The 25,389-nt window shown below is 53.8% G+C and overlaps 1 protein-coding gene across 1 annotated transcript; it reads left to right on the top strand.

The window, feature by feature from the left end:
• Nucleotides 1-3,092: 3,092 nt before the first annotated feature.
• On the top strand, nucleotides 3,093-24,983 carry FBLIM1 (filamin binding LIM protein 1). Its single transcript, XM_036256909.1, has 8 exons — nucleotides 3,093-3,126; nucleotides 7,186-7,455; nucleotides 13,667-13,848; nucleotides 14,841-14,958; nucleotides 16,236-16,405; nucleotides 18,461-18,639; nucleotides 20,059-20,176; nucleotides 24,870-24,983. The coding sequence occupies exons 2-8, from the start codon at nucleotides 7,206-7,208 to the stop codon at nucleotides 24,981-24,983; spliced, it is 1,131 nt and encodes a 376-aa protein (XP_036112802.1). The 5' UTR covers nucleotides 3,093-3,126; nucleotides 7,186-7,205.
• The last annotated feature ends 406 nt before the right edge of the window (nucleotides 24,984-25,389 follow it).

Below are 25,389 nucleotides of genomic sequence, written 5' to 3'. Positions count from 1 at the left end.
TTTAAATGCCACCCACCTCCCAGAGAGGCCTGCCCGATGCTGGCCTGCCCCTGGTTCCCTGCCTCAGAGCCCACTTCACTGTTGGTAATTACACTAATTGCTGTTATGTGCCTACCGCCACCCAATGAGCTCATGGGGACAAGGATTGATGGTGTCTGACCTGATTCCCTGAGTTCCTTCACTTGTGCCTGGCACACAGTAGGTGCCCGATCAGTGTGTGTGAGATCAAAGCCCTCCTCCCACAGTGGACAGCAGATGCCACGCTCCTTGGCAGACTGGACAGCAGCCACTGTCCCTACAGCTTTGGATCTTGCCCCCAAACCTCTCTCCCACCCCTTCCCTGCCACCCAGGGTCTCAGCTGCCTGAACCCTAATAGAAGGTTGAGCCTCTTGCTTGGAAGAAAGCTGGTCTGAGGCTGGCAGGGAGGGGGAGGGGAGCAGGGCCGGAGCTGGCGGACAAAGGGCGTGTGTTCTCATCCAGCGCACTTCCTGGGTTTCCGCTGCAAGAAGCTTGGCACCTGCCGAGGTGACACTCCCCTGGGGTGGTGCGGGAGACCCTTGGCCAGGACGCTCCTCTCCACCTGGGAGCAGCGGCACAGGTGAGACAGGTGGCCAGGGGTGTTGGGTGGCAGGTAAGTGGTGGCAGCTGGACCCCCACATTCCCCTTTGACCTTTCCCCATCCCAAGCCAGCCTTAGTCCAGAGCAGATGGGACGATGCCTGGGTCCCAGAGTCTGTGAGACCTTGGCCAAGGCCCCAAATCAATTCTTTGGTGCCTGAGGGCCCCATGTTGGGGTGCAGTGAGGTGGCTTGGGGGATATCCTGGAGGTGAAGGAGGGCAGCTGCATTTTTCTGTTTTACATAAGCTTTTGGGTCACAGAGCACTTGAAAAGGGGCTTCTACAGCCCCAAGTGTCTGAAAACCCCTGGGTCGCGCCTTCCTCCTGCGGCCATTCCCATCTCTGGCGCCCAGTGGTCCCTCCTCCCCCCTGCGGAAGGCAGAGGGAAGTCTTGCCTTAAAGTGGGAGGCACAGGGGCCCAGCCAGGAATGAGCCGGACCAGGGGCTCAGGCAGCGAGGGGGTCACTCTCCCTCTGCCTCCAGAGCTCGGGTTGCCTCTCCAAGCCTCAGCCTCCAGGAAGGGGGGCAGCCTCACAGCTCTCCGGACTGGCAGAGCAGTGCCCCGGGGGGCTACTGGTCTGGGTTTGAATCCAGCTCTGCCTCTTGCCCCTTGTGTAGCCTTGAGCTGCTCTGGGCCTCAGTTTCCTTGTCTGTGAAGCAAGAATAATCAGTCCCGCCGCACAGGGCTCTCCTGGGGATCCAGTGGAAAGAGGCCTGTAGGCCAGACACCGGCTGCTGTGGGCGCAGAGTGGCTGGGAACCCAGGGCTTTCTCCTTGAGTCCGCCTGCCTGCTACACTGGCCCAAAGAAATGCGTGAGCAGGAGTCTGCAGCACAGACACAAAGAGTTAATACTGAGCTGGCCAATACCTGGTGTGGAGGTTACAGGTTCCATAGGGCAAAATCACAAGACACTGTGGGTTGCGGGTAGGGGGTCGTGCTGGGAGCTGATTGGTCGGAAGTGAGGTAAGGGTAATAAATCATTTCCTCAGCTTTTGAGGACAATTCTGAGATCTTTTCCTGTGTTTCTCTGTCTGCTCTCATGGGAAAGTAGCTAGTAGGTCCACTGTAGGGCTCAGGGGCTGAAATATAATTTGGGTCAAGATGTTATCTCTAACCTGCCAGAGGTCCTGCCTGGGGGGGGGGGAGGTTGCTGATTATGGGGTGGGGGTGGGGGGCTAGGTCTCTGAGGGTTGCTGATTATGGAGGGGTTAGGTCTTAGAGATGATTTCTAGAGCTAGGTTTAAAACTAAATTTAATCAAAGTCATAGGGGCCCTGAGTTTCAGCTGTGCCGATCAAATGAAAACAGGATGACAAAAAGTGGGTGAGGAATTTAGGGAGGCAGTAGGGGGTGGAGGAGCATGGGGACAGTGTTCTAGGCACCCCCTTGACAGCCCCCATGAGCATGAGCCCCTCAAGAGCAGCCCAAGAGCCAGCCTGGCCAGGGTGCTGCAGCTTCGGGCTGGCCGAGGAGAGCCAGACCCTGCCTGGCCTCCCCCCAGATGGCACTGGGTCCAGTGCTCCTCTGGCCTCAGCCACTGTGGCTTTAATCAAAAGAACAATCTGTTTGCCTCTGAATCAGACCCAGATTCCTTTTCCCAGCAATGTTCGGGAGGCCTCCAGGGACTCCGGCCGCCTATCCTGGCTCCATCTGCTGCCCGGGGCCCAGGCTCAGCTTCCCTCCCACTGCATTATCTATCCGCTCCAGCGTGGGGAGGGGTGCAGGAGGTGGGAGGGAGTCCACCACAGGACAGTGATGCCATTGCCACCTGGGCCCTGTTTACCAGGTCCTGTCTACCCTGGGACCCACCTGCAGAGGGCTTAGGGTCCAGACAGGTAGTGGCAGCTCAGGACAGCAAATCCAGGTGACCTGCTTCACTGGCACCCTCGGAAAGAGCCCGGGGCCCAGCGTATGCTGAGCGCTGTCTCTGCTCCTCACTGTCCTCAGCATCTTTTACCCCCGCCTGACCCTGCGAGGAAGGCGGCCATACTCCGCTTTGCAGACAAAGCAACTGAGGCTCAGGAAGACGCAGTGACGGGCCATGGAGCCCGGATCCACCTGACTGTTAGGACCTTGGTAAATTCCCGGCCAGACTGAGGTGTAGGCACCCCTCCCACCAGCCAGGGCAGGCAGGGCCACCAACCCAAGTGACCTAGGAGGGGGAGGGTGGAGACCACTCGGCGCTCACTGTACACGGGGTGGGCAGTGGGGAGCCTCCCACCCTCCAGGCCCGGGCAGGGAAGGGAGGAGGGGTCGAGGGAACAAAGGGAAGGGGAGAGGGTGGCGTGGGGTGCGGCCAGCCAGGTGGGGGGGCAGGTAGGGGCTGCTTCCGCCCGGCGGGAATCCCGGGCCCCCTCCCCCAAGCCTCACCTTTTATGGTAAGGCGGCCGGGGCGGCGGGGCGGAGGGAGCAGGGGGCGGGGAGGGCGGAGGGCGGGAGGCCCGCGCTCCTCCCGGCTCTGCGGGCTCCGGCAGCGGATCGGAGCCGGCCCGGACGCAGGCGGCCCAGGTAAGCTGGGCTGGGGGTGGGGGTCCCGTCCCTCCGTCCTTCCGCCCTTGCCCGGGTTACACACAGGTGACAGCACGGGCAACCCCGGGCCGGAGCCCACCCCGCCCCCAGCCGGGACCCCAGCCCCGGCGCTCCTGGAGGGGGCCTGCGGGACCCGGGGCGGGGGACTGTCCTTCCGTCTCAGTCCCTCGGTCACTGTCCCGGAGGGGGGAGGGCTGGTGTCCCTGCCCGGGAGCGGGGCGCCAGAGGCAGGGGTGGGCTGGGCGGAAGCTCCCGCACAAAGAGGACAGCGTCCCGCACATGGATCGAATTAAGTCCCCGGCGGCGCCCCACGGTGACCCGGCCAGCCTCCCTCCTTGGCTGCTTGCGGGAGGGCGTCGGGTTTCCGGAGTTCCGGGGACCTCGGATCCCCTTGACTCAGCCCGGGTCAGGCGAGGGGAGGGAAGGGCTTCAGGACTGCCCCTCTGTGGGCCTTGGTCCCCGTCCTGGGCGGGGAAGGGGTGAGCCTGGGCGGTCCCCAAGGTGTGTGCGTCTTGGTGTGGGTCCTCCTCCAGCCCAGGCTGAGGACCCCGGGGAAAGGCTGGGCAGCGCCTATATTCCTCCTGTTCTTAAGGATGGAAGCGAAGTCCTGGTCCTCCCAGGCCCCCCAGGAGCCCAGCCCCCAGGGCCTCGCCTCTCCCTCCAGGGCTGAATAACCAGCTGTCCTTCTCTTTGCCCTAAGTACCTAGTACCAAGATCTTGAGCCAGCCACCCTTTAGGACAGACCTCATTATTCTCACTTTATAAAACACTGAGGCCCAGAGAGGTTCAGTGACCTGCTCAGGGTCACCCAGCAGGAAAGAGGTGGAGCCCGTGTGAACCCAGCTCTGTGTGCACCTTCCCTTTTCTTGGGGTGGGAGAGAGGAAGGAGGAACCCCTATCCAAGGCTGCAAGGACCCCTGCAGGGGCTGAGGGGATACAGTACCACCCCCACCTCCAGCTAACTTGAATTCTGAGCCAAGCATAGACTGCTTTACCAGAGTATCAAAGAACAGAGCTTAGAAAGAGTTCCAGAGTTTTGAGAGGGGCTTAGCAGTAGGATGGGGGAGGGGACACTACCTGGAGCCCCTGGAGGCCCTGGATCCTCTGAAGGCTGTGCCCTGGGCTGCAGCCTAAAGCCTGGGTGGGTGGCTGGCTGGATCTCAGCCTCCTTCCTTCCTCTTGACAGGAAATGACTTTCCTTCCCTTTGTTCCCACTTTCTCTGCTTACCCAACTGGATCTGAGATCCTCCCTCTGGGGGAGGAAGGATGGGGGTGGAGGATCCCCTGGACCCAGCTGGCTGGGATCCTGCCCACAGGAAGCTTTTCCACCTGTACCCTGCTGCAGGGTGACCGGGGGGCCGTGGGAATAGAGCACCCCTTTTCCCGGGGCCTGGCTGCCCCAGCCGCCCAGGCTGTGCAAGGTCCCAGCTGGGCCCCTTCCCTTGGGGCCTGAAGTCTCTGCAGAAACCACAGGGAGTGGGGGGATGTGCCCAGCTGTGAACATCTGGCTTCAGCACTGGGACTTTTGCCTTAGATGTTTTCGGAGAAACCAGCAGATCCAACTTCCTGGGGTGGAGTGGGGGTCAGAGCAGGGTGGGAAGGAGGCAGAGAGGGCATCCACAGTAGTCTCTGGGGACAGCCCAGAATGCACTGACCACAGGATAATGGGTCCCGGTTGGGCCATTCTGGGGTGAATACAGGCCTGAGAATTTGGGGGCTCTCATGCCATCCAGGGAAGAAAAAGTGTGTCTCAGGTCCAAGGACACCCTGTGGACTCACGTCGGATTGTGCTCCATTTTAATTCCTCTTCCATGGATGACCTGGAAAAGTCACTTAACCTCTTGGGGCCTCCCTGGCCCATCTGTAAAGTGGGGACGGAACAGGCTGAGTGAGAATTCGGTGAGTTGAGGCACAGAAAGCTCTGGGCACAGTGGTTGGCACACAGCAAGCACTTTATCAGCCAGTGCCCTTGTTGTTTCTTATAGGTAAATCTCAGATGCTCTCTAAAAATTGTTTATAAGAACAGATAATGAAATTTGCAGCAAAGTATTATACCAGACTATGACAGCCAATATAAGCATATGTACTTCCAAACATCACACACAAAGCAAGAAACAAAAGAGAAGTACTTTAAAGAACTTTTGGAGCTTTCTTCCTATATTGGTTTCTTTTTTGGAACAGATAATTTGTTATCAGACTGAGCGATACATTTTAACCAAACAATGTTAGAGTAATTTACAAGCATATGGTGGTGTTTTTGTTACTATTATTCTCCGTCAGTCACCAAAATTGCCCACAGTGGCCAGTTGGAGTTTATATGGAGGGAGGCCTTTGGGTGGCCACTTGGGCTCCAAGTCCACTACTAGGGTCCCTCAAGGCTCTCACCCCTGCTCACCAGCCCCACTTCTTGAGGTTTGTTCTCTGGGTCCCTATTTTCTCTCCTCTCCGTGAACCTGTGGGCTAGGCTTTGGGGTCTTGTCAGGGTGACCCAATTGGAGAGAGAGAAAAGAAGGGCATGTTCCCCCCGCTGGGTGCCAAGTGCAGGACCCTGAGCTGAGTGGGGTTGACTGGCTACCCCACAGCCCCACTTCAGCCTTGGCCCTGGAGGCTACTCTCTGTTGGAACAACCTGAGAAATGAAAAATGGGCTCTTCCTGGTCGGGGTGCTGCCTGCTCCCAGATCCTCACTTTGATGCCTGTACTATGAGCTGGACTCAGGTCATACAAAAATCACAGACACAGCTGATAGCGCACGAGGTCACTTATGGGAGGGGGGACAGACACGATGGCAGTGAGCCACCGTGCCCTGCGATGGGCTGTCATCGCCCTGGGAAGCAGACAGCTGCCCCAGGAAGGAGGTAATATCTGAGCTGGCCTCTAAGAAAATTGAAATTCACATTGTGCTGGGGCGAGAGAGGCAAAACACTTGGTGGAAAACACTCAAGGCAGGTAAGGGGGGGAGTTAAAGAAGGGTAGTCGTCCAGGGTAGTCCAGGGTTGAGGCCAGGGGAATTTGGTACTTTATCTTAAAGGTAGTAGGGAGCCATGGAAGGCTTTTGAGTAGAGGAGAAAGTGTCAGCCTTACTCTAGAACGATCACTCCATGGACAAGGTGGGAGGCAGGATTGGAGCCCATTGAGGCACCTGCCTGAGCCAGGGCTGCAGTTTGGGAAACGGGACAGAGTGAGCGATTCCTGCAGGAGAGTCAAGATTTGACGAATGTGGAAGCTGATGGTGGAGAAGAGGATGCTGGCTGTGGGTTGGCCCGGGGAGGGGAGAGCAAAGCCAGTTGACCAAGAACACGGGCCCTGGGTTTAAATCCAAGTCCTGCTGCTGCATAACCCTGAACACGTAACTTCTCCTCTTTGTCTCTGTTTCCTCATCTGTAAGATGGGAACTGTAATGGTGCCTCTCCCCCAGCAGCGTTGGGAGGATTTATGGGTTAATGGGTAGAAAGTGCGGAAGGCCCAGAGTAGGTCTCAGGGAAATGCTGGCTCTGATTGTTCTTCTGTCCCCGCTGCCCCCTAGAGGCCAGCCCCGATGCTCTGAAAGCTTCCTGCTGTATCCCTCCCAGGGAAGAGCTGGCCTGAACCTTGGGACTTCAGCTCTCCCGGGAGAATCGGGACCCCAGGCAAGGGAGGTCACTTGGGATGTGACCTTGGGCTGGGATGGCAGTCAGCTTGCTCGGGTGGGGAGCTGGAGGAGCTGCTCCTTCCTCACACTTTTTACTGGAGGAAAATTAATCATTCTCGAGGTGAGCAGGGCAGGTTGCCCTTTGCTCCCCAGGTGTGCAGGTTCAGGGGCGGGGCAGTCAGGACTGTTGGGTCGCACCCTGTAGCCAAGTCACCTGGTAAAGACCTGTTCTCCCCAGAAGGACACCCCCAGCCCTTTCCTTAGCTGGGCTGGGTCACTGGCATGGGGTGGCCACTCCTATCTTGTTAGGAGGAGGAGGCCCGTGCCCCAGGGCAGGGGGTCTGTGTGTCCAGGGGGAGTGCACCCCTATGCCCAAGCCTCGCCTGAGCCACGTTCCTCTCCACCCAGCCCCACCAGGAGCCGAGGCAATGGCCTCGAAGCCTGAGAAGCGGGTCGCCTCGTCCGTCTTTATCACCCTGGCACCCCCACGTCGAGATGAAGCTGTGGCCGAGGAAGTGAGGCGGGTAGCTTGTGAGGCCCGGCCTGGCCGCCCCTGGGAATCTCCTGCCCCCACGAAGACACCTGGAGCTGGTTCAGCAGGGAGGCCCAGTCCCTGGACACCCTGTGGCAGGGCTGCAGCCACAGTGCCAGCTGCGCCCCCCCAGCTGTCCAATGGCGGTAAGAGGGTGGGGACTGGGTGGGAGACCAGGTCAGCGGTGCACTGAGGTAGGGGGAAGGGCAGGCTCTGAGATCATTCATTGAGCACCTACTATGTACCTGGTAGACTCTGGAACCCATCTGCTTGAGTTTGAATCCTGGCTCCTCCACTTCTTTTTTTTTTTTTTATCCTCACCCTAGGACATTTTTTTTTTCCATTTTTTGTTCAGATAGAGTGGGAGGAAGAGAGAGAGAGAAACATTGACATGAAAGGGACACATCAAGTGGCTGCCACCCACATGACCAACCAGGGCCGGGGACAAACTGCAACTGAGGTACATGCCCTTAGCGGGAACCAAACCCGGGACTCTCTGAACCGCAGGCCGACGCTCTAACTGCTGAGCCAAACCGGCCAGTAACTCAGTATCTTGAGTTGTGATACTGATAAGCCACTGAATCTCTCCTCCTCAGCTTCCTGATCTGTAAAATAGGGATAATGATTATTCCTTCGGCAAAGGGTTGTTGTGAGGATTAGATGAGTTAATACATATGCTTGGCCCAGCACCTGTCACATAGAAGTGTTAAATATGTTACCTGTTGTTATTATTCTGGGCCAGACTCACAAACAAAGAGACAAAGTTTTCAGCCCCCATGAAACTTATATCGTAGTGGGGGAAACAGAGATAATAAAAATATAACATATAATGTCAGGAAGACGCAAGTGTTATAAGGGAATAAAACACAGTGAAGAGGTAAGGAGGTTCAACTTTTTTTGGGGTGGTCAGAATGGTGCCTACAAGGAGGTATTCAGCTAAGACCTGAATGACAGAGTGGAGCTGGCAGGGGCGGGGGAGCTTGAAGTACAGTGGAAACAGCATGTGCAAAGGCCCTGAGGCAGGAATGAATTTGGCAAGTAGAAGTACCTGAAAGGTGATGTTGTTCTCTCTAGGGCTCTGCTGTTCTCTTGCTGTGTGATCTTAAACAAGCTGTTTCCTCTCTTGGTTTCCTCCTCTGGAAGATGGAAATGTGGTCATGTACGTGAAACATCCATGGCAGAATGGATATTTCATAAGTCAGGTTTTCTTTTGGCTACTCTTTTTTTCTTTAAATATGTTTTCATTGATTTTTTAGAGAGAGAAGAAGGGAGAGAAAGAGATAGAAACATGATGTGAGAGAGAAACATCAATCCGCTGCCTCCTGCATGCCCCCTACTGGAGATCGAGCCCTAAACCTGGGCATGTGCTCTGACTGGGAATCAAACTGGTGACCTCTCAGTGCATGGGTCGATGCTCAACCACTGAGCCACACCAGTCGGACATACTCTTTTTTTTTTTTATCCTCACCTGAGGGCATTTTTTGCATATTTATCTTCAGATAGAGCGGGAGGGAGAGAGGGGGCAAGAGAGAGAGAGATAAACATCGACATGAGAGAGACACATCGAGTGGTTGCCACCCACACGACCCCACCTGGGGCCGGGGACAGACTGCAACCGAGGTACATGCCCTTAGCGGGAACTGAACCTGGCACTCTGGTGGTCCGTGGGCTGATGCTCTAACAGCTGAGCCAAACCGGCCAGGGCCAGACATACTCTTTATTTATTTTTTAAATTTTATTTATTTATTTTTATTCTCACCCAAGGACATCTTTCGATATTTTGTTCAGATAGAGTGGGAGGAAGAGAGAGAGAGAAACATCGACGTGAAAGGGACACAGCGAGTGGTTGCCATCTGCACGACCCAACCAGGGCCGGGGTCAAACTGCAACCGAGGTACACGCCCTTGGTGGGAACCGAACCTGGGTCTTTCTGGACCGCAGGCCGACGCTCTAACCACTGAGCAAAACCGGCCAGGGCCAGACATACTCTTTAAAAGGCTGCTCACCTGGCCAGTGTGGCTTAGTTTTGATTCTTGGTCAGGGCACATGCCCAGGACCAGGTGGAGGGCATGCAGGAGACAGCCAATTGATGTTCTCTCTCATCGATGTTTCTATCTCTCCCTCTCTCTAAAATCAATAAGAAAAAACATTTTAAAAGGTCTGCTCGCTTGCCTGGCGAGTATGGTTCAGTGATTGACCATCGACCCATGCACCAAGAGGTCACCGGTTCGATTCCTGGTCAGGGCACATGCCCAGGTTGTGGGCCCGATCCCCAGTGGGGGACATGCAGGAGGCGGCCAGTTGACGTTCTCTCTCATCGATGTTTCTATCTCTCTCTTCATCTCCCTTTCTCTCAAATCAATAATAAATAACTTAAAGGCTGCTGGCGCCTTGGCTGGTTTTGCTCAGCGGTTAGAGCATCTGCCTATGGACCAGCACGTCCCAGGTTCGGTTCCTGCAAGGTACCTCAGTTGCAGTTTGTCCCTGGCCCCAGTTGGAGTCATGTGGGTGGCAACCACTCGATGTGTCTCTCCCACATCGATGTTTCTCTCTCTCTCTCTTCCTCCTTCTCTCCCTCCTGCTCTGTCTGAAGATAAATGCAAAAAAAGTCCTTGGGTAAAGATGAAAAAAAAAAAAAGGTTGCTTGCTCTCCTGCCCTGGCTGGCACCTGCCCACCCTTCACAGCCTATTGCCTGGAACCTGAGGCAGGTCCTGGGAGAGGCCTCATTCCTGCTATGTCTCCCAGTCAGGTTCCTGACTCACATCAACTCCTGCGGAGTGTGGTTCTCATGCTTCAGCAACACAGCATCCGGGGGGCTTGTTCAAACACAGCCAGCGGGCCCCACCCCGGCGTTTCTGATTCAGCCCGTCTGCGGTGAGGCCCACGAGTCTGCATTTCTTACGCGTTTCCAGGTTATGTTGACGCTCTGGTCGGGGACCACACTTTGAGAACTATTGTTTAGTCCAAAGGCATGAAGCAGGTAGAGTCGTGGACTAGAAGAGGAATTCTCAGAGTATGGCCTTTGAAGCAGCAGCGTGGGGAACTTTTCGGAAGATGTAAATTCTGAGGCCCCCCCCTCGCCTGCTGAATCAGGAGCTCCGGGTGGGGCCCAGCCCTCTGCCTGTGAACAGCCCCCGGGTGAGTCTGTGGTGTGGTGCTCCCAGGGCTAGAACTAGCTTCCCATCTGTGCAGGCCCCTCAGCCCTGGGGACAAAGGAGAGAGGGTCAGGACCCGCGTGGAATGGACGAGAAAGCTGAAGCCCAGAGAGGCGCCCCAGCGAGTGAGCAGAGAATGGGCCCAGCGCCAGGCTTTACGGGGCAGGGCCTGGGGCATGGCCGTGGGCACTTTCCGTCTGTTTTCCATGAGTGTCTCGGGCAGGGCACAGGGCAGCCCGGCCTCGCTGGAGCTGGCCTACGTGTGCTGTGGGGACAGGAGGTGGGCAGAGTGCCTCCCTGTCCTTTCTCCCAGGACACCATCTTTCATTTTTTGAGAGAGAGAGAAACTTCGAATGGTTGTCTCCATACTCCAACCAGGGATGGAACCCGCCACCTTTTTTTTTTTTAATTTTCAACCGAGGTTGTTATTTTTTATTTATCTTTAGATAGAGTGGGAGGGAGAAAGAGAAACCTCGAAGTGAGAGGGACACATCAACTGGCTGCCTCCTGTACCACCCCGACCAGGGCCAGAGACAAACCGCAGCCAAGGTACGTGCCCTTGGCCGGAATCAAACTCGAGACTCTGGTCCACAGGCCAACGCGCTACCACTGAGCCAAACTGGCCAAGGCTGAAGTAGGTATTTTATTTTATTTTATTTTATTTATTTATTTATTTATTTATTTATTTATTTATTTATTTATTTATTTTATCCTCACCTGAGGACATTTTTCCATTTTTTGTTCAGGTAGAGTGGGAGGGAGAGAGAGGAACAAAGAGAGAGAGAGAAACATCGACGTGAAAGGGACACATCGAGTGGCTGCCACCCGCACGACCGACCAGGGCCGGGGACAAACTATAGCCGAGGTACGCGCCCTTAGCGGGAACCGAACCCGGGTCTCTCAGGACGGCAGGCCAACGCTCTAACCGCTGAGCCAAACCGGCCAGGGCTGAAGTAGGTATTTTAAAGGAAATACCAGCTCAGCTGGTGTGGCTCAGTGGTTGAGCATCGGCCCATGCACCAAGAGGTCCCCGATTGGATTCCCGGTCAGGGCACATGTCCAGGATGTGGGCCCGATCCCCAGTGGGGGACATGCAGAAGGCAGCCAGTTGATGTTCTCTCTCATCGATGTTTCTATCCCTCTCTAAAATCAATAAAGAAAAAGAATTAAATAAATAAATATAGGAAATGACCGAATGCCAGTAATCAGGTCATTTCCGCCCCAATTCTTCAGGGTCCAGCTCTAAATGTGGCCTTTTTTTTTTTAACATAACCAAAAGGCCAATCAAAATCAACAAGAATACCTTTGATTATCTAGTACACTAGCCATGATTAATATACCTGAATTGTCATAAAAATGGTCTTTAAGTGTTGGGTTGTAATGGAATGAATGAGTTTCATTATGTCTCGCCTTTCTTTTGAGATATAGCTCTCAACCAGAATTTTTAGCAGTTTCTCATCTGCAAAATGAGGGGAATTAAATGAGATGATTCATGCTTTGAACCAGGATCCAGTAAGGTCTTTTCCAGGGCCATCCAGTAAAAACATTGTGAGTCACAAATGCAAGCCTCATATGTAACTTAAAATTTTCTAGGATCCACGCTGAAAAAAGTAAAAAGAAGTAAGTGATCATACTTCTCATAATATATGTTATGCAACCCAATATATAAAAATTATCATTTCAGCCCTGGCCGGTTTGGCTCAGCGGTTAGAGCTTAGCCTATGGTCCAGAGCGACCTGGGTTCAGTTCCCACTAAGGGCATGTACCTCGGTTGCAGTTTGTCCCCGGCCCTGGTTGGGTCGTGTGGGTGGCAGCCACTCGATGTGTCCCTTTCACGTTGATGTTTCTCTCTCTCTCTCTCTCTCTCTCTCTCCCCCTCCCTCCCACTCTGAACAAAAAATGGAAAAATGTCCTCAGGCGAGGATAAAAAAAATTATTATTTCAGCCCTGGCCGGTGTGGCTCAGTTGGTCAGGCATGGCCCTGTGCACTGAAAGGTCATGGGTTCAGTTCCCGGTCAGGGCTCGATCCCTGGTAGGAGGCAGCCGGTCCGTGCCCTGCTCTTGTATCCATGTTTCTCTCCCTCTCCCATCCTCTCTAAGAATCAATAAAAAGATTACCAAAAAATATATACTGTATTTTTTAAAAAAGATCATTTCAGCGTGTGATCATTATAGACTTGGTGGTGAAGGATTGTACACTCTTTCCATCCTGAACCTTTCAGCCCATCTCAGTGTGGACTTTTCATGTGCTCCGCGGCCACCCGTGACTGGTGGCAACTCTGGGACAGGACAAATGTAAACATTGTATGTGGTCATTTTTCTCTAAAGTCTCTTAATTCCAAGGAAGGCTCCTCCCTCTGTCTCTCCCCTGCCGCTGACTTGCTGCAGAAATATGCTGGTGTGTCTCTTGGTTTCTTTGTGGTCTCCTCCAACCTGCCCCCCTGTCTTCCAAGTTCATTGTAAATGCAGGTTAAGCCTAGAGACCGGCTTCGATTGCTTGGTTTTGGTTTACGTTTTGGGGCTTGTTTTGGTGAGAGCATTCAGAGGTGGTGCCTGTACCTAATCACAGCATAACGTGGGTCCGAAGACCCCGATGTCTGCTGAGGTCTTTGTGGGTCCGGGTGGTGGCAGTCTGACCCCTCCTGGAGAGTTCTGTATTAACCTGCCTGACAGTCATTACCTGACTCTATTGTGTAACGAGGCGCTGGTTCCCACACTTGCGTGGCTTCAGCACCCCCCGGAGGGTTTCCTAAGCTCCACAGGCTGGGCCGCACCCCGGAGTGTCTGCTTCTGCCGGCCTGGGGCAGGCCTGGAAGTTGCATGTCTAACGTGGTCCCAGGTGCTGCTCTTGGAGAACCACAGCCTTAGAGGTTGGTTTTGCTTGTATCCGCAGAAGGGCCTTCTAGCAAGGGTTTGGGGCATGCTAGCACCCAGGTTGGGGAGGGGCTGCTTCGACAGCTACTGTTTTGTGAGCCTGTGCCACGTGCCAAGCCCGCACCTGCATCATCTCATCATTTTCACAACAGCCCTAGGCAACTGATACCCATTCTCCAGTGAGCAAACTGAGACTCAGACAGACTAAGTCTCTTACCGGAGGACACATCAAGTCGGTGGCAAAGTCAGAGTTGGACCCCAGGTCTGGGTGACTCTGGACCTGAGCCCTTAGCCACCACACTCTACAACTTCCCCTTCCGGTTGCAGGACGCTCTCTTCCTCCTCCTACCCTGGATGGCGAGGACGCCCCCGACCTGGACCTCCTCCCTCCTCCGCCGCCCCCACCAGTGTACCTGCCTCCTGATGACGAGCCCTCTGCCTCGATGGGGGCACAACTCATTTCCGACTTAGAGCAGCTACACCTGCCCCCACCCCCACCACCACCACAGGTACTGACACCCCTGTGATCCCTGATGGAGCCCCGTGGCCCAGGGGAGGGAGAGTCTATGTTTTCTGGGCCTTTAGGGATTTTAAGCCTGGAGATAGTTTGGTCCGTTCTCCTGCTTAAGGACAGTCTCTTTTTGTTCAGCCGGTGTGGCTCAGTGGTTGAGCGTCGACCCATGCACCAAGAGGTCGCTGGTTCAATGCCTGGTCAGGGCACATGCCCAGGTTGTGGGCCCGATCCCCAGTGGGGGCATGCAGGAGGTGGCCAGTCAATGTTCTCTCTCATTGATGTTTCTGTCTTCCTCTCTTTTCTTCTCTATCTAAAATCAATAAAGAAAAATTAATTAAAAAGAAAAAGGGACCGTGCCTTTTCGAAGCTCTTTGAGGCTGGTGAAAATGGATGCACACACACTTTTCCCCACCAGGTTCGCCCTCCAGCTCTGAGAAGACATTTCCCTGGGTCCAACCCAAAGCCCTTATGCTGCATACGAAGCCCTTTTATTTTCTTTATTGATTTTTAGAGAGAGAGAGGAAAGGAGAGGGAGAGAGAGATAGAAACATCGATGAGAGAGAACACTGACTGGCCGCCTCCCGCATGCCCCGCACTGGGGATCAGGCCCACAACCTGCATGTGCCCTGACCAGGAATCGAACTGGTGACCTCTTGGTGCAGGGGTTGACGCTCAACCACTGAGCCACACCGTCCGGGCCAAAGCCCATTTTTAATCCCCTGCCCTTAACAGAGGTCACTGTAGAAGTGGGAGGGACTCTAGGCCAAGGAAAATCCTGATTCCTGGAACATCCTTAGAAGTAGAAGGAAGTAGCTTAGACTGGTCAAAGGAGCCCAGACACGGAGCTGGGAGACGTGGGCCTCAGTTTGCTCTGTACCATGGGGCTCATTGTGCCTGGGGTCACCGGCTGAGGAATGGAGCTGAGAGGGCTGGGGGGGTCCCCACTGGATGACTTCTCTCCTACCCCCACCTCCTGTGTCCCCACAGTCCCTGGCGGAGGGGCCTCCATTCCAGCCTGGACCCGGCCGTCTCAGGCCCGCAGAGGAGGAGCTGCCGCCTCCCCCAGAGGAGCCTGTTGGCTTCCCGGAGAGAGAGGCGTCCACAGGTATGGGCACAGGGCTGGGGGCATTCTGGGTGGTCCCTGGGGGCCTCGAGGGGCTGGCATGAGCTTCCAGGTGGGAACTAGGACAGCCGGGACCACACATGTCTTCCCCAGGTCACGGCTCAGTGAAGGGCCTTGGCGTTCAACACCAACTTTATTTTTATTGTCTTAACTGTTATCCCTTTAGAACTAAAATCCATTAAAATTGATCACCAAATTTGCTATGATGGCAAAAATACCTTGAATTGTTTTCACTATTATATTTTTTGAATCCATAAGACCCTCACATAGTGCAGAAGAGAAAGCATGAGAGGGTACACAGTGATGTCTTCCTTCTGCCCCATCCCTGCATCACCGTGTCCTTCCAGACCACCCCTGTTGTTAACGTCTTGTGTGTCCTTCCAGATGTATTTGATGCATATGTAAGTAAATACAAATATGCACCCACTGCTCACTGCCCACACCCCCCACTTTTCCACAAATAGGAGCAAACTCCGGTGCTGTTCTGTACATTCTTTCCTTCCGGCATCTTAAAGCTCATTCCATGTCAGGACATATAGTGGCTCCTTGTTCTTTTTCACAGCTGCATAATATTCCTTAACATGGCTCTACTGTGCATTTAACCAGTCGCCTATGAATGGGTGCATAGGTGGCTTCTTGCTGTAAAAAATAAGGCTGAGGTGAATTGTCGTGCATGTGGGTCCTTTTGCGCGTGTGCAAGTTTGTGAGAGAAATTCCTAGAAGAGGAAGTACTGTGGCCAAAGGGTGAGCGCATTTGTAACTTGGATATTTTTTGCCAAATTGCCCTTCGTGATCAGCCCGGTCTACACTCGTGCCAGCATGCCCCGTGTGACCATTTGCCCACAGCCTCTCCAGCACCGTGTGCTATGCATTTTGTAAACAGTATCAAGTGCTCACCATGTACCAAAAGACCTTGCTACTCCAAGGTTATAAAATAGTTCTGTGGTTTCTTCTAGTGCTCTTAAGGTTTCATTTTCCACATCTTTGATTCATTTGGAATGATCTGGGTATAAGATGCCATGAGGGAGGCTTCCCCCCAACTTTAATTTTTTGCAGATGATAACCCAGTTGTCCCTGTTTTTAAGGGCCATTCACATTGCTTTTTATTGATCCTCATGGCCCCCCCAGGAGACGAGATCACACTCACGACCCCCAGGGGTTCAAGGCAGAGACCTGGCACTCTGGGCATGTTCTGGGTGGTGACCACGCACAGTACTCCCAGGCTGGGCACGTCATGGCCTATGTCTCTTCTACCCCAGACATCTGTGCCTTCTGCCACAAGACTGTGTCCCCCCGAGAGCTGGCCGTGGAAGCCATGAAGAGGCAGTACCACGCTCAGTGCTTCACATGTCGCACCTGCCGCCGCCAGCTGGCCGGGCAGAGCTTCTACCAGAAGGATGGGAGGCCCCTCTGCGAACCCTGCTACCAGGTAACCCCCTGCAGCCGCTCCCCAGGTGCTGGCCCTGAGCTGGGCACTTGGGAGACGTTATAGTATTTCATCCCCCACAACCCTGGGAGGTAGGCACTACTGACCCATTTCACAGATGAGGAAGCTGAGGCTCCGAGCGGGGAGGAGCTCAGCCAAGGTGCATTACTTTCCTGTGACGGCTGTAACTTGACCACAAACTGGGCGCCAGACAGCACACATTTACCCTCTTGGAGCTGGGGGTCGGAAGTCCAAAGTCAGTTTCACCGAGTCAAAATGCAAGTGCTGAGCTCTACCCCCAGCCCCCCAACTCCAGGGGAGAATCCATTCTCTTGCCCCTTCTAGCCCCTGACTCTGAATTCCTGGCGTTCCTGGGATCCTTTGTCTGCTTCGAAGTCAGCAGGGTAGCATCTTGCTTCGGTGTCTTATTCCTTCTGTGTCGAGTCTCCCTCTGCCTCCCTCCTACAGGGACACGTAGGATGGCATTTGGGGCCCACGCAGGTAACGCAGGAGACTCTCCCCATCTTAAGGTCCTCGACTCAATCACAGTGCCATGTGAGGTAGTCACCGGATATTTTGGGGGTTACTCATTTTTCACATAAGGTCACACTCCAGAAGGTGGTGGAGCTGGGGTTCCATCCCAGGCCCATCTAGTTCTGGGGCCCACCTTTGGCCTTGCTGCTCTCACTTCAAGCCGTGAGGTTCTGACGCGTGGTCCAAAGGGGGTGGTCTGTGTCACCTCTGGGTACCGAATGCTAGTTTGGGTGCTAAGGTATCCGAATCGCTGACTGCGATGGCCTGAGGGGGCGTTTTCGATGTGTACAGGCTGCCCCAAGCACACCGCCCGGATGTCCTCCTGGATTGGTAGCACCTGGTGATCTGCATTTTAACAAGTCTCAGGTGCTTCTGGCATACACTGAAGTTTGGAAATGACTGATTTGAGGGCTGAGTTTAGGATTTGGGACTAGCTAGAGAAATCAGAATGATCTCATCACAAGCAGTGAGGCATTATGGGCGGAGGAAGGAGCCGGACTGTCCCACCCCTCTGACCCCCTCACTGTGACGGTGAGGGATGTCCTGCCCTCCTCCCTCAGCTTAGAGCCAGGTAGGGGTGAGGCAGTGAGGGGAGGCAGGGGGTGGGGGGCAGCTTACAGCTGGAGCAGCCAGGAGGACTTACTTGGGCAGTGTGCTGGGGAGAGAAGGGCTGCCCCGGGAAGGGAGGGAAGGGGAAATGCTGCCCCCCAGGAAACTACACCTGTCAGATGAAATGAGGTTGAAATGAACAGGAGCACAGGAAGGGGAAGAGCCATGTCTGGGAGAAGAGGTGGACAGACCAGAAGGAGGCCGGTTGCTCTGCCTCGGTAATCTCTCTCATCCCTCCTCATTCCAGAATGGATTTGAGGCCGCTGATAAGATGATAAGACTGCACGTATACCTACCGCCAACAATAATGCTGGACGTGGAAAAATTCGTTGAGAGGGTAGATCTCATGTTAAGTGTTCTTACCACATAAAATTTTTTTTAAAAAATACCATGAGCTGTAAACTAAATACATCAGAACAGAGGAAAATCAAAGTAGAAAGTGAGAAGAGCCTCAAGGCAAAGTTAGTACCCCAAATATATGCATAAAGGACCCCTACAGTTGTTCCTAGAAGTGGAGCATGGAATTTGACTCTGAGCTTCCAAGTGGCCAAATGGAAAAGGGAAAGAGTTTCAAGGTTTATTGTCCATGAGATAAAAAGCACACCAGTTCCTCTAGGAATTCCTTTTCCTGACTCAGATTTAAGAGAAACTTCTGTGGGCCCTCGTGGACACTGGCCTCAAGCATTTTCTAGTAACAAAACATGCAGTCATAGCTTCAAGGCAGGATTCCTCACTGCGAGCTAAGGACACAAGGCCAAGCTTGGGGGACAGTAGTTATAGGCCAGCTGCATGAATTTGAACTCCTCGCCTGTACCCCTGGCCTTCTGAGCCCCTTCTGAGCTGGTCAGAAGCCCCTTGTGGCATGGAGTGGGCACACGCATGGGATGGCTCTGAGGCAATGGCCTTCTGTCCTAGGACACCCTGGAGAAGTGTGGCAAGTGTGGTGAGGTGGTTCGAGAACACATCATCAGGGCCCTAGGCCAGGCCTTCCACCCAACCTGCTTCACATGTGTGGCATGTGCCCGGTGCATCGGGGATGAGAGCTTTGCCCTGGACAGCCAGAATGACGTGTACTGCCTGGACGACTTCTACAGGTACGAGAGGGGTCCACGCAGTGGGTGGGCCGGGAGGACAGGGTGGGACTCAGACAGAATGGAAGAGCTGAGCCTGAGTCCTGGGGCTGGATCAACACTTTCCTGCAGAAACCCGATCTGCCTGTTCCACACACACCCCCATGTCTAACCACGTACCTGATGGCAGCTAACTTTTTGAGCACCTAAATTGTGCCAGGCACTCCACTCTGGTTAGGCCTTTTTTTTTTTTTTTTTTTTTATCCTCATGACATTTTTTTTCCCATTTTTGTTCAGATAGAGTGGGAGGAAGAGAGAGAGAGAAACATCGACGTGAAAGAGACACATTGAGTGGCTGCCTCCCACAAGACCCCAACCAGGGCGGGAGACAAATTGCAACCGAGGTACCTGCCCTTGACCGGAACCGAACCCTCAACACATCGGTCTGCCGGCGACGCTCTAACTGCTGAGCCAAACTGGCCAGGACGGGTTAGGCCATTTCATCCTGAAAACGAATTTAGTGGTCAATTCAATACAGAGAGCGTTGCTGAGTCAGGCGGTGAAGCACACACACATCACCTTCTATCAGGCAGGAACTGTTAAGGGTTTCATTTGACCAAATGTGGAAACTGAGGCATGCAGCAGGGAAGTCCCCCAAAGTCTCGGCGGCGCTGGTAAGTGTAGAAGCTGCGACTCAAACTCCCGTCAACCTGAGTCTGGGGTCTTACACTCCACCCCCAGACCACAGTGCCTCCTCTCTGAGGAGGGGCCATAAGAAGCCCCCCGCTCTCGGGACTCTCCGAGAGGCTCCTTCCCTGACCCTGAGCTGCTCGCTGCCCAAAGGGAGAGACAGATGTGCCTGTTAAAAAGAAAGGAGAGAAGCCCATCCGGTGTGGCTCAGTGGGTTGCGCATGGTCCCATGGACTGAGAAGTCCCAGATGAATTCCCGGTCAGGGCACAGGCCCCATTGCAGGCTCGATCCCCAGTAGGGGGCGTGCAGGAGGCAGCCGATGGATGTACCTCCCTCACATCAACATTTTTATCTCTCTCTAAAATAGTTTTTAAAAAGAAAGAGAAGAAGAAAAAGCAGTGACCTGTAATACAAGACAAATGAAAGGGGCCCCGGCCCCACTGAGCTCACAGGAGATGTCTGCTTTCTCAAATACACACACACACACACACACACACACACACACACACACCCCGTCACTTCCTTGCCGGGAGCTAATTATACCCTGGGAAGCGGGGTCTAATTACACGCGGCTCTCCATCCGCTCGGGCCTGGAAGAAACAGGCATCGGCGGCTGCAGCTCCAGGTGCGGTCACATAGCAACAGGGCTGAAATAGCGCTGGAAGCTGAACTAGAGCCAGCCCCGTTCTGACGGCTAATTTCTGTGGTTGTCGGCGTGAGCGCCTCCCGAGCGTGCGTTCCTTTCCCTCTAGGAAGTTCGCCCCAGTGTGCAGCATCTGTGAGAATCCCATCATCCCCCGGGACGGGAAGGATGCCTTCAAAATCGAGTGCATGGGAAGAAACTTCCATGAGAATTGCTACAGGTGCGAGGTGAGTGGAGCAGAGAGTTAATGCCAGGCTGCAGGTCGCGTTCAGTCGCCGCGAACCCTGGTTGAAAGCTTGCGGGTGCCAGGCCCTGGGCTGGGACAGTCTGGGCAGGGGCTCGGCTGGCAGATTGCTCAATGTCCGGTAGCAGAAACAAATAAGAATGGACATAATTACAAAGAGTCTATTAATCAGAACTCTTTGGATTAATGATAGAAACTAAACCTACTTTCCGCAAGGAAGGGAACCACAGGAAGGATCATGGTGATATCATTGGTGATGTTAAATGATATAGGTAGGGAGCTCTCTCTCCATTTCTCGGTTCTGGTTTTTTATGTGTTTGCTTCATTTCTCTTCCCGTGAGCTAACATCCTCTGTGAGGAGGGGGATACAGTACATGGCCACGTTTGGGCCAGGTTTGCATCCTTTTCATTTATAAACCGCATCCAGGGATCCCATTCAATCCCAAGAAGGCCTCTGACTAGCCCAGTTTGGGTCACATGCTCACTCTGGACCAATCACTGGCCAGGGGCTATTATTAACTCTCTCTGGGCCCAGGGAAGGAAACCTATGAACCAGGAGTTGAGCCCTGGCCTGTTTGGCTCCCCTGGATGAAAGAGTCCCGGTTGGATCCTGCCACTGCACCTACCTCGGTTGCGATTTGTCCCCGGCCCTGGTTGGGGTCATGGGGGAGGCAACCAATCGATGTGTCTTTCTCACATTTATGTTTCTCTCTCTCTCTTCCTCTCTCTCTCCCTCCCACTCTATCCGAAGGTAAATGGGGGAAAAATAAAGTGCTAAGTTTAAAAAAAAATAAGTAAAGAAACGAGTTGATACAACTATCGGAAGGAAGAAGGGGATGCTGGACAGACTCACACCACAGATGTCCTGTCCGGGTGCAGGGAAAGAGCTTGTATCGATCAGCTTTGGGACTAAAAAGGCAGTGGCGGAGGCTAACGAAGATGGTGGAGTCAAAGGCACCCTTGGAGAGGAAGTGATGCTTACCCTAGGTCCTGCAGGATGAGTAGGAGTTTGTCAGATATTCAGAGGGGAAAGGAAGTGCAGAAAGAGGCAAGGGCCTGTAAAAACCCACTCTGTCCTGAGCACACCTGAAGAACCAGAGGAAGTGGAAGTTCCGACATGCATCTGAAGTGCTGAGTGTGGAGGGTGCGGTCGGAGAGCAGGAAAGGACCCCGTGTTCCAGGCGGAGGAGTCTGGTCCTCCTGCTGCAGGCAGGGGTGAGGCTGAGATGGGAAGGCTGGTTAGAAGCTGGTACAGTACTCCCAGCAAGAAGTGCCCAGGAGTTGCATAGGTCTCCACACTCGGAAACCCTGAAGCTCTGCTGTTACCGTCTTGAAATTCTTTTTTTTTTTGGTACATGCCCCTAGCAGAAACCGAACCTGGGACTCTGGTCCGCAGGCTGACGCTCTAACCGCTGAGCCAAACCGGCCAGGGTGAAATTCTTCATTTTTGAACAAGGGATCTAAATTTTCATTTTTCCTGAGATCCTGCAAATTATATAGTCAGTCCTGTTGGGGAGGCTCTAAAGAGTCACCTACCTCTTCCACTGTCACTTCCATGTCACTGATGTGTCTGTTTTCTCTGGTGATGGCAACAAAGGTGGCAATTTTTATGGGTGTCACCTAAGTGGGGACTCCTAGAGCAAACCTCCTAATCGGCCAGGGAGTAACTCTAAACATTTATTCATACAGATACATGGAGCCAAGAGGCTGTTTCACTGCGTGTGACAAGGGAGCTTGCTCGAGAAGTTGACAGATTGCTTCATAATTAGGTTGTCTTTGTTGGTTAGTCCAAAGTTCGACTGATAACGCATCTTGAAAGAACAATGACAAAAAGCAAGTGCTGTTATCGCCACCATAGCCACCATAGCCTCCATGAGGTCCAGTGGTGATTAGCATTTCCCTGAGCCTGGTTAGTGAGCAATAACCCCTCCCTGCTTGTCCTTGGTCCGCTTGGCCGAGGCTGCCGAGAGCGGTCCCCGGGCTGCTGCAGGGGGTCAGAGTGTGGACTCTAGCAGTGACATTTCGGATGGGAAGGCTCAGACCACAGTGGCCTGTAACAGACTTGGGGTGCTATTTCTCTAGGAAGGGTTTCTAGGTGCCATCCAGCATCCTCTCGTCATTCCTGTTCATTGTGGTCTGGGTTATTTATTCCCCCTGCTGGAAGGGTAACAATACTTATACCTGGGTTGTGTTTTTTATTTCATTAAAATTTTTAAATGTTTTTCTTTATTGATTTTTATTTTTATTTATTTATTTTTATTATTATTATTATTTTATCCTCACCCAAGGACATCCTTCCACTTTTTGTTCAGATACAGTGGGAGGGAGGGGGGGGGAGAGAGAGAGAAAGAGAGAGAGAAACATCGACGTGAAAGGGATACAAGTGGCTGCCACCCACACGACCCAACCAGGGCCGGGGACAAACTGCAACCGAGGTACGCGCCCTTAGCGGGAACCGAACCCAGGTCTCTCTGGACCGCAGGCCAACGCCCTAACCGCTGAGCCAAACCAGCCAGGGCTCTTTATTGATTTTTAAAGAGAGGGGAAGGGAGAGGGAGAACGAGATAGAAACATCCATGAGAGAGAACATCAATTGGGTGCCTCCTGCATGCCCCCTACTGGGGATTTGGCCCACAACCTGGGCATGTGCCCTGACCGGGAATTGAATTGGTGACCTCTTGTCTGGCCGGTGTGGCTCAGTGGTTGAGCATTGGACCCATGCACCAAGAAGTCGCTGGTTCAATTTCCGGTCAGGACACATGCCTGGGTTGTGGGCCTGATCTCCAGTGGGGAGCATGCAGGAGGCGGTCAATAGTTGTTCTCTCTCATTGATGTTTCTATCTCTCTCTTCCTCTTACTTCCTGTCTCTCTAAAATCAATAAAGGAAAAAAAAAAAAAAAACTTCTTAAAAAAAAAAAAGAATTGGCGACCTCTTGGAGCATGGGTCGATGCTCAACCACTGAGCCACACTGGCTGTGCTGGGTCGTGTTTTTTAATTTACAAAATGCTTTCATGTACATCGCCTTATTTAATCCTATGATGATCTTGCAAGATGAGAGTTGTTGTCTCCATGTAACTGAGGCTGGGCAAAGTGGTTCCAACCTTGTTTCTCTGGGCCCGGTCTAGCCAGCCTTCGGCCACCCTACAGCTCCTTCCCGGATGGTGTGACTCGGTCATAGTTGAGGTGTTTCTTCACTTGATTCTAATTTAGAAGAGGTCACATGTGCCCCTTTGGGACTTTACATTTGGCGCTTGGTGCTCTCAGAATGCCAAACAAGTGGCAGATGGGAAAAACAGACCCTGGCATTGAATAGTCCTTGAGGGACGCGAGGTGCAGTTGCAGAAAAGAGACACACGAGGGCGCCCTCTGCTGGCCTTGCTGGGTTAGAATGGCACCGGTGTGCCCGAAGTTGTTTCCATGGGGACCAGCACCTCTGAACTGATTAATGCAACTTCCAGAGCTTGCCAGCCATGCCTTGAACCGGGTTTCTGGGTTAGTTAATTGTCCCCATTATTACTCCCCGGCATGTGCCCTGGTGAAGCTCCACTGAGGTGTGCAGGTTGGCGGCAGAATGGTGAGCTGAGCCCTGGCCAGTATGGCTCAGCGGTTCGAGCATCGGCCTGCGGACCAGAGAGTCCCAGGTTCGGTTCCCGCCGAGGGCACGTACCTTGGTTGCGGTTTGTCCCCGCCCTGGTTAGGGTCCTGCGGGTGGCAACCGGTCAGATGTGTCTCTCTCACATCAATGTTTCTCTCTCTTCTTCCCTCTCTCCCTCCTGCTCTATCTGAAGATAAATGCAAAAATGTCCTTGGGTGAGGATAAAAAAAAAAAGACTGGTGAACTTAGCAGGTTAGGCTCCAAATCCCATCTTCCACGTTCTGAAGTCCTTTGGTGATTTGAAACACTGGAATTTTATTTATTTTTAATTTTTTTTTCTTTATTGATTTTAGAGAGAGAGGAAGGGAGAGGTAGAGAGATAGAAACATCGATAAGAGAGAACATCGATTGGCCACCTCCTGCATGCCCCCCACTGGGGATTGGGCCCACAACCTGGGCATGTGCCCTGACCGGGAATTGAACGGGTGACCTCTTGGTGCAGGGTTGACGCTCACCCACTGAGCCACACCGTCTGGGCTGAAAAATCTGAATTTTAAAGTTGGTGCCAGTGTTGAAGCTGTGTGGGAAATGGAGCAGTGAACAGACCTCTGGACCCTGAGTCTGGAGACCTGTGGGCAGCCACAACCCTCCCCATCTGGGCTGGATTCGGTTATGCAGAAATGTATTATTTGCCTGATGTGCACTAGCCTGGGCGGGATCTAGCAGGAAACAGGGTGACCACCTCGCAGAGGTTACGTCCTATAGGGCTGCTGGGCATTTGTTAAGCCTCTTCTAGCTCTTTCCGTGATCCCTCAGGGGACACCTCCCAGTGTCCTCAGTTCGCCCCTCGGCTGACGCTGCTCTCACGATCACAACCCCCTGGGGGTGAAAGCCCGTGTGCCCTGTCTTCCCTGAGGGGGACCTGGCCCAGCTGTCCGGGAGGACAGGAACATTCCTCCCCCTTCGGGAGTGTGTTCTTCAGTTCATTTCATCAGCAGACCCTGGGCGAGCCCCCACCCTGGGCAGTCTCCGTGCTGCGCTCAGGCCTGGGGTCCACCTGCGTGTCCCTTGTCCCCGCAGGACTGCAGGATCCTCCTGTCTGTGGAGCCCACGGACCAGGGCTGCTACCCGCTGAACGACCGTCTCTTCTGTAAGCCGTGCCACGTGAAGCGGAGTGCCGCGGGGTGCTGCTGAGCGCCCGCCGTCTGGGGCCCTGAGCCGCCACCGGCCCCGTCGGGGTCCCGTCTCTGACTTGGTTTCCCTTCCTGACCTGCTCTTGCACACTTTATTTCCGAGCCACAGCCGGGACCCGCCCATCCGTCTGGGACGCAGGGCTGAGCCGCTCCAACCCCAGCCTCCTCCCAGCTGAGTGGCGGGTGGCCGGCGGCAGTGCCTTCACCTCTTCGACCCGCCGGGCGCTGCCTCCATACCTGAGCGTCACCCCGGGGTGCTCATGCCCCAGGCTCTGGCCCCTCTTGCACGCTGGCCTTGACCCCCCCCCCCATTTCCAGGGGTGAGTCGGGGCAGGTCTGGTGGCACCCTGTATCCCTAGCAATGACACTTTAGCTGTCCCATAAGGGGTGTTGAGGTCAGCTCTGGC

The sequence above is a fragment of the Molossus molossus genome, unplaced genomic scaffold (assembly GCF_014108415.1).
Source record: "Molossus molossus isolate mMolMol1 unplaced genomic scaffold, mMolMol1.p scaffold_m16_p_12, whole genome shotgun sequence".
NCBI lineage: Eukaryota > Metazoa > Chordata > Mammalia > Chiroptera > Molossidae > Molossus > Molossus molossus.
This window is presented reverse-complemented; position numbering and strand designations above follow the sequence as displayed.

Excerpts from the sequence above, each read along its gene's own strand:
- FBLIM1 (XM_036256909.1), top strand. The coding sequence starts at position 7,206 with ATGGCCTCGAAGCCTGAGAAGCGGGTCGCCTCGTCCGTCTTTATCACC. Across the intron at positions 7,456-13,666 it reads CCCCCAGCTGTCCAATGGCG|GACGCTCTCTTCCTCCTCCT; the intron begins GTAAGAGGGTGG and ends TTCCGGTTGCAG. Across the intron at positions 20,177-24,869 it reads AGAATTGCTACAGGTGCGAG|GACTGCAGGATCCTCCTGTC; the intron begins GTGAGTGGAGCA and ends TTGTCCCCGCAG.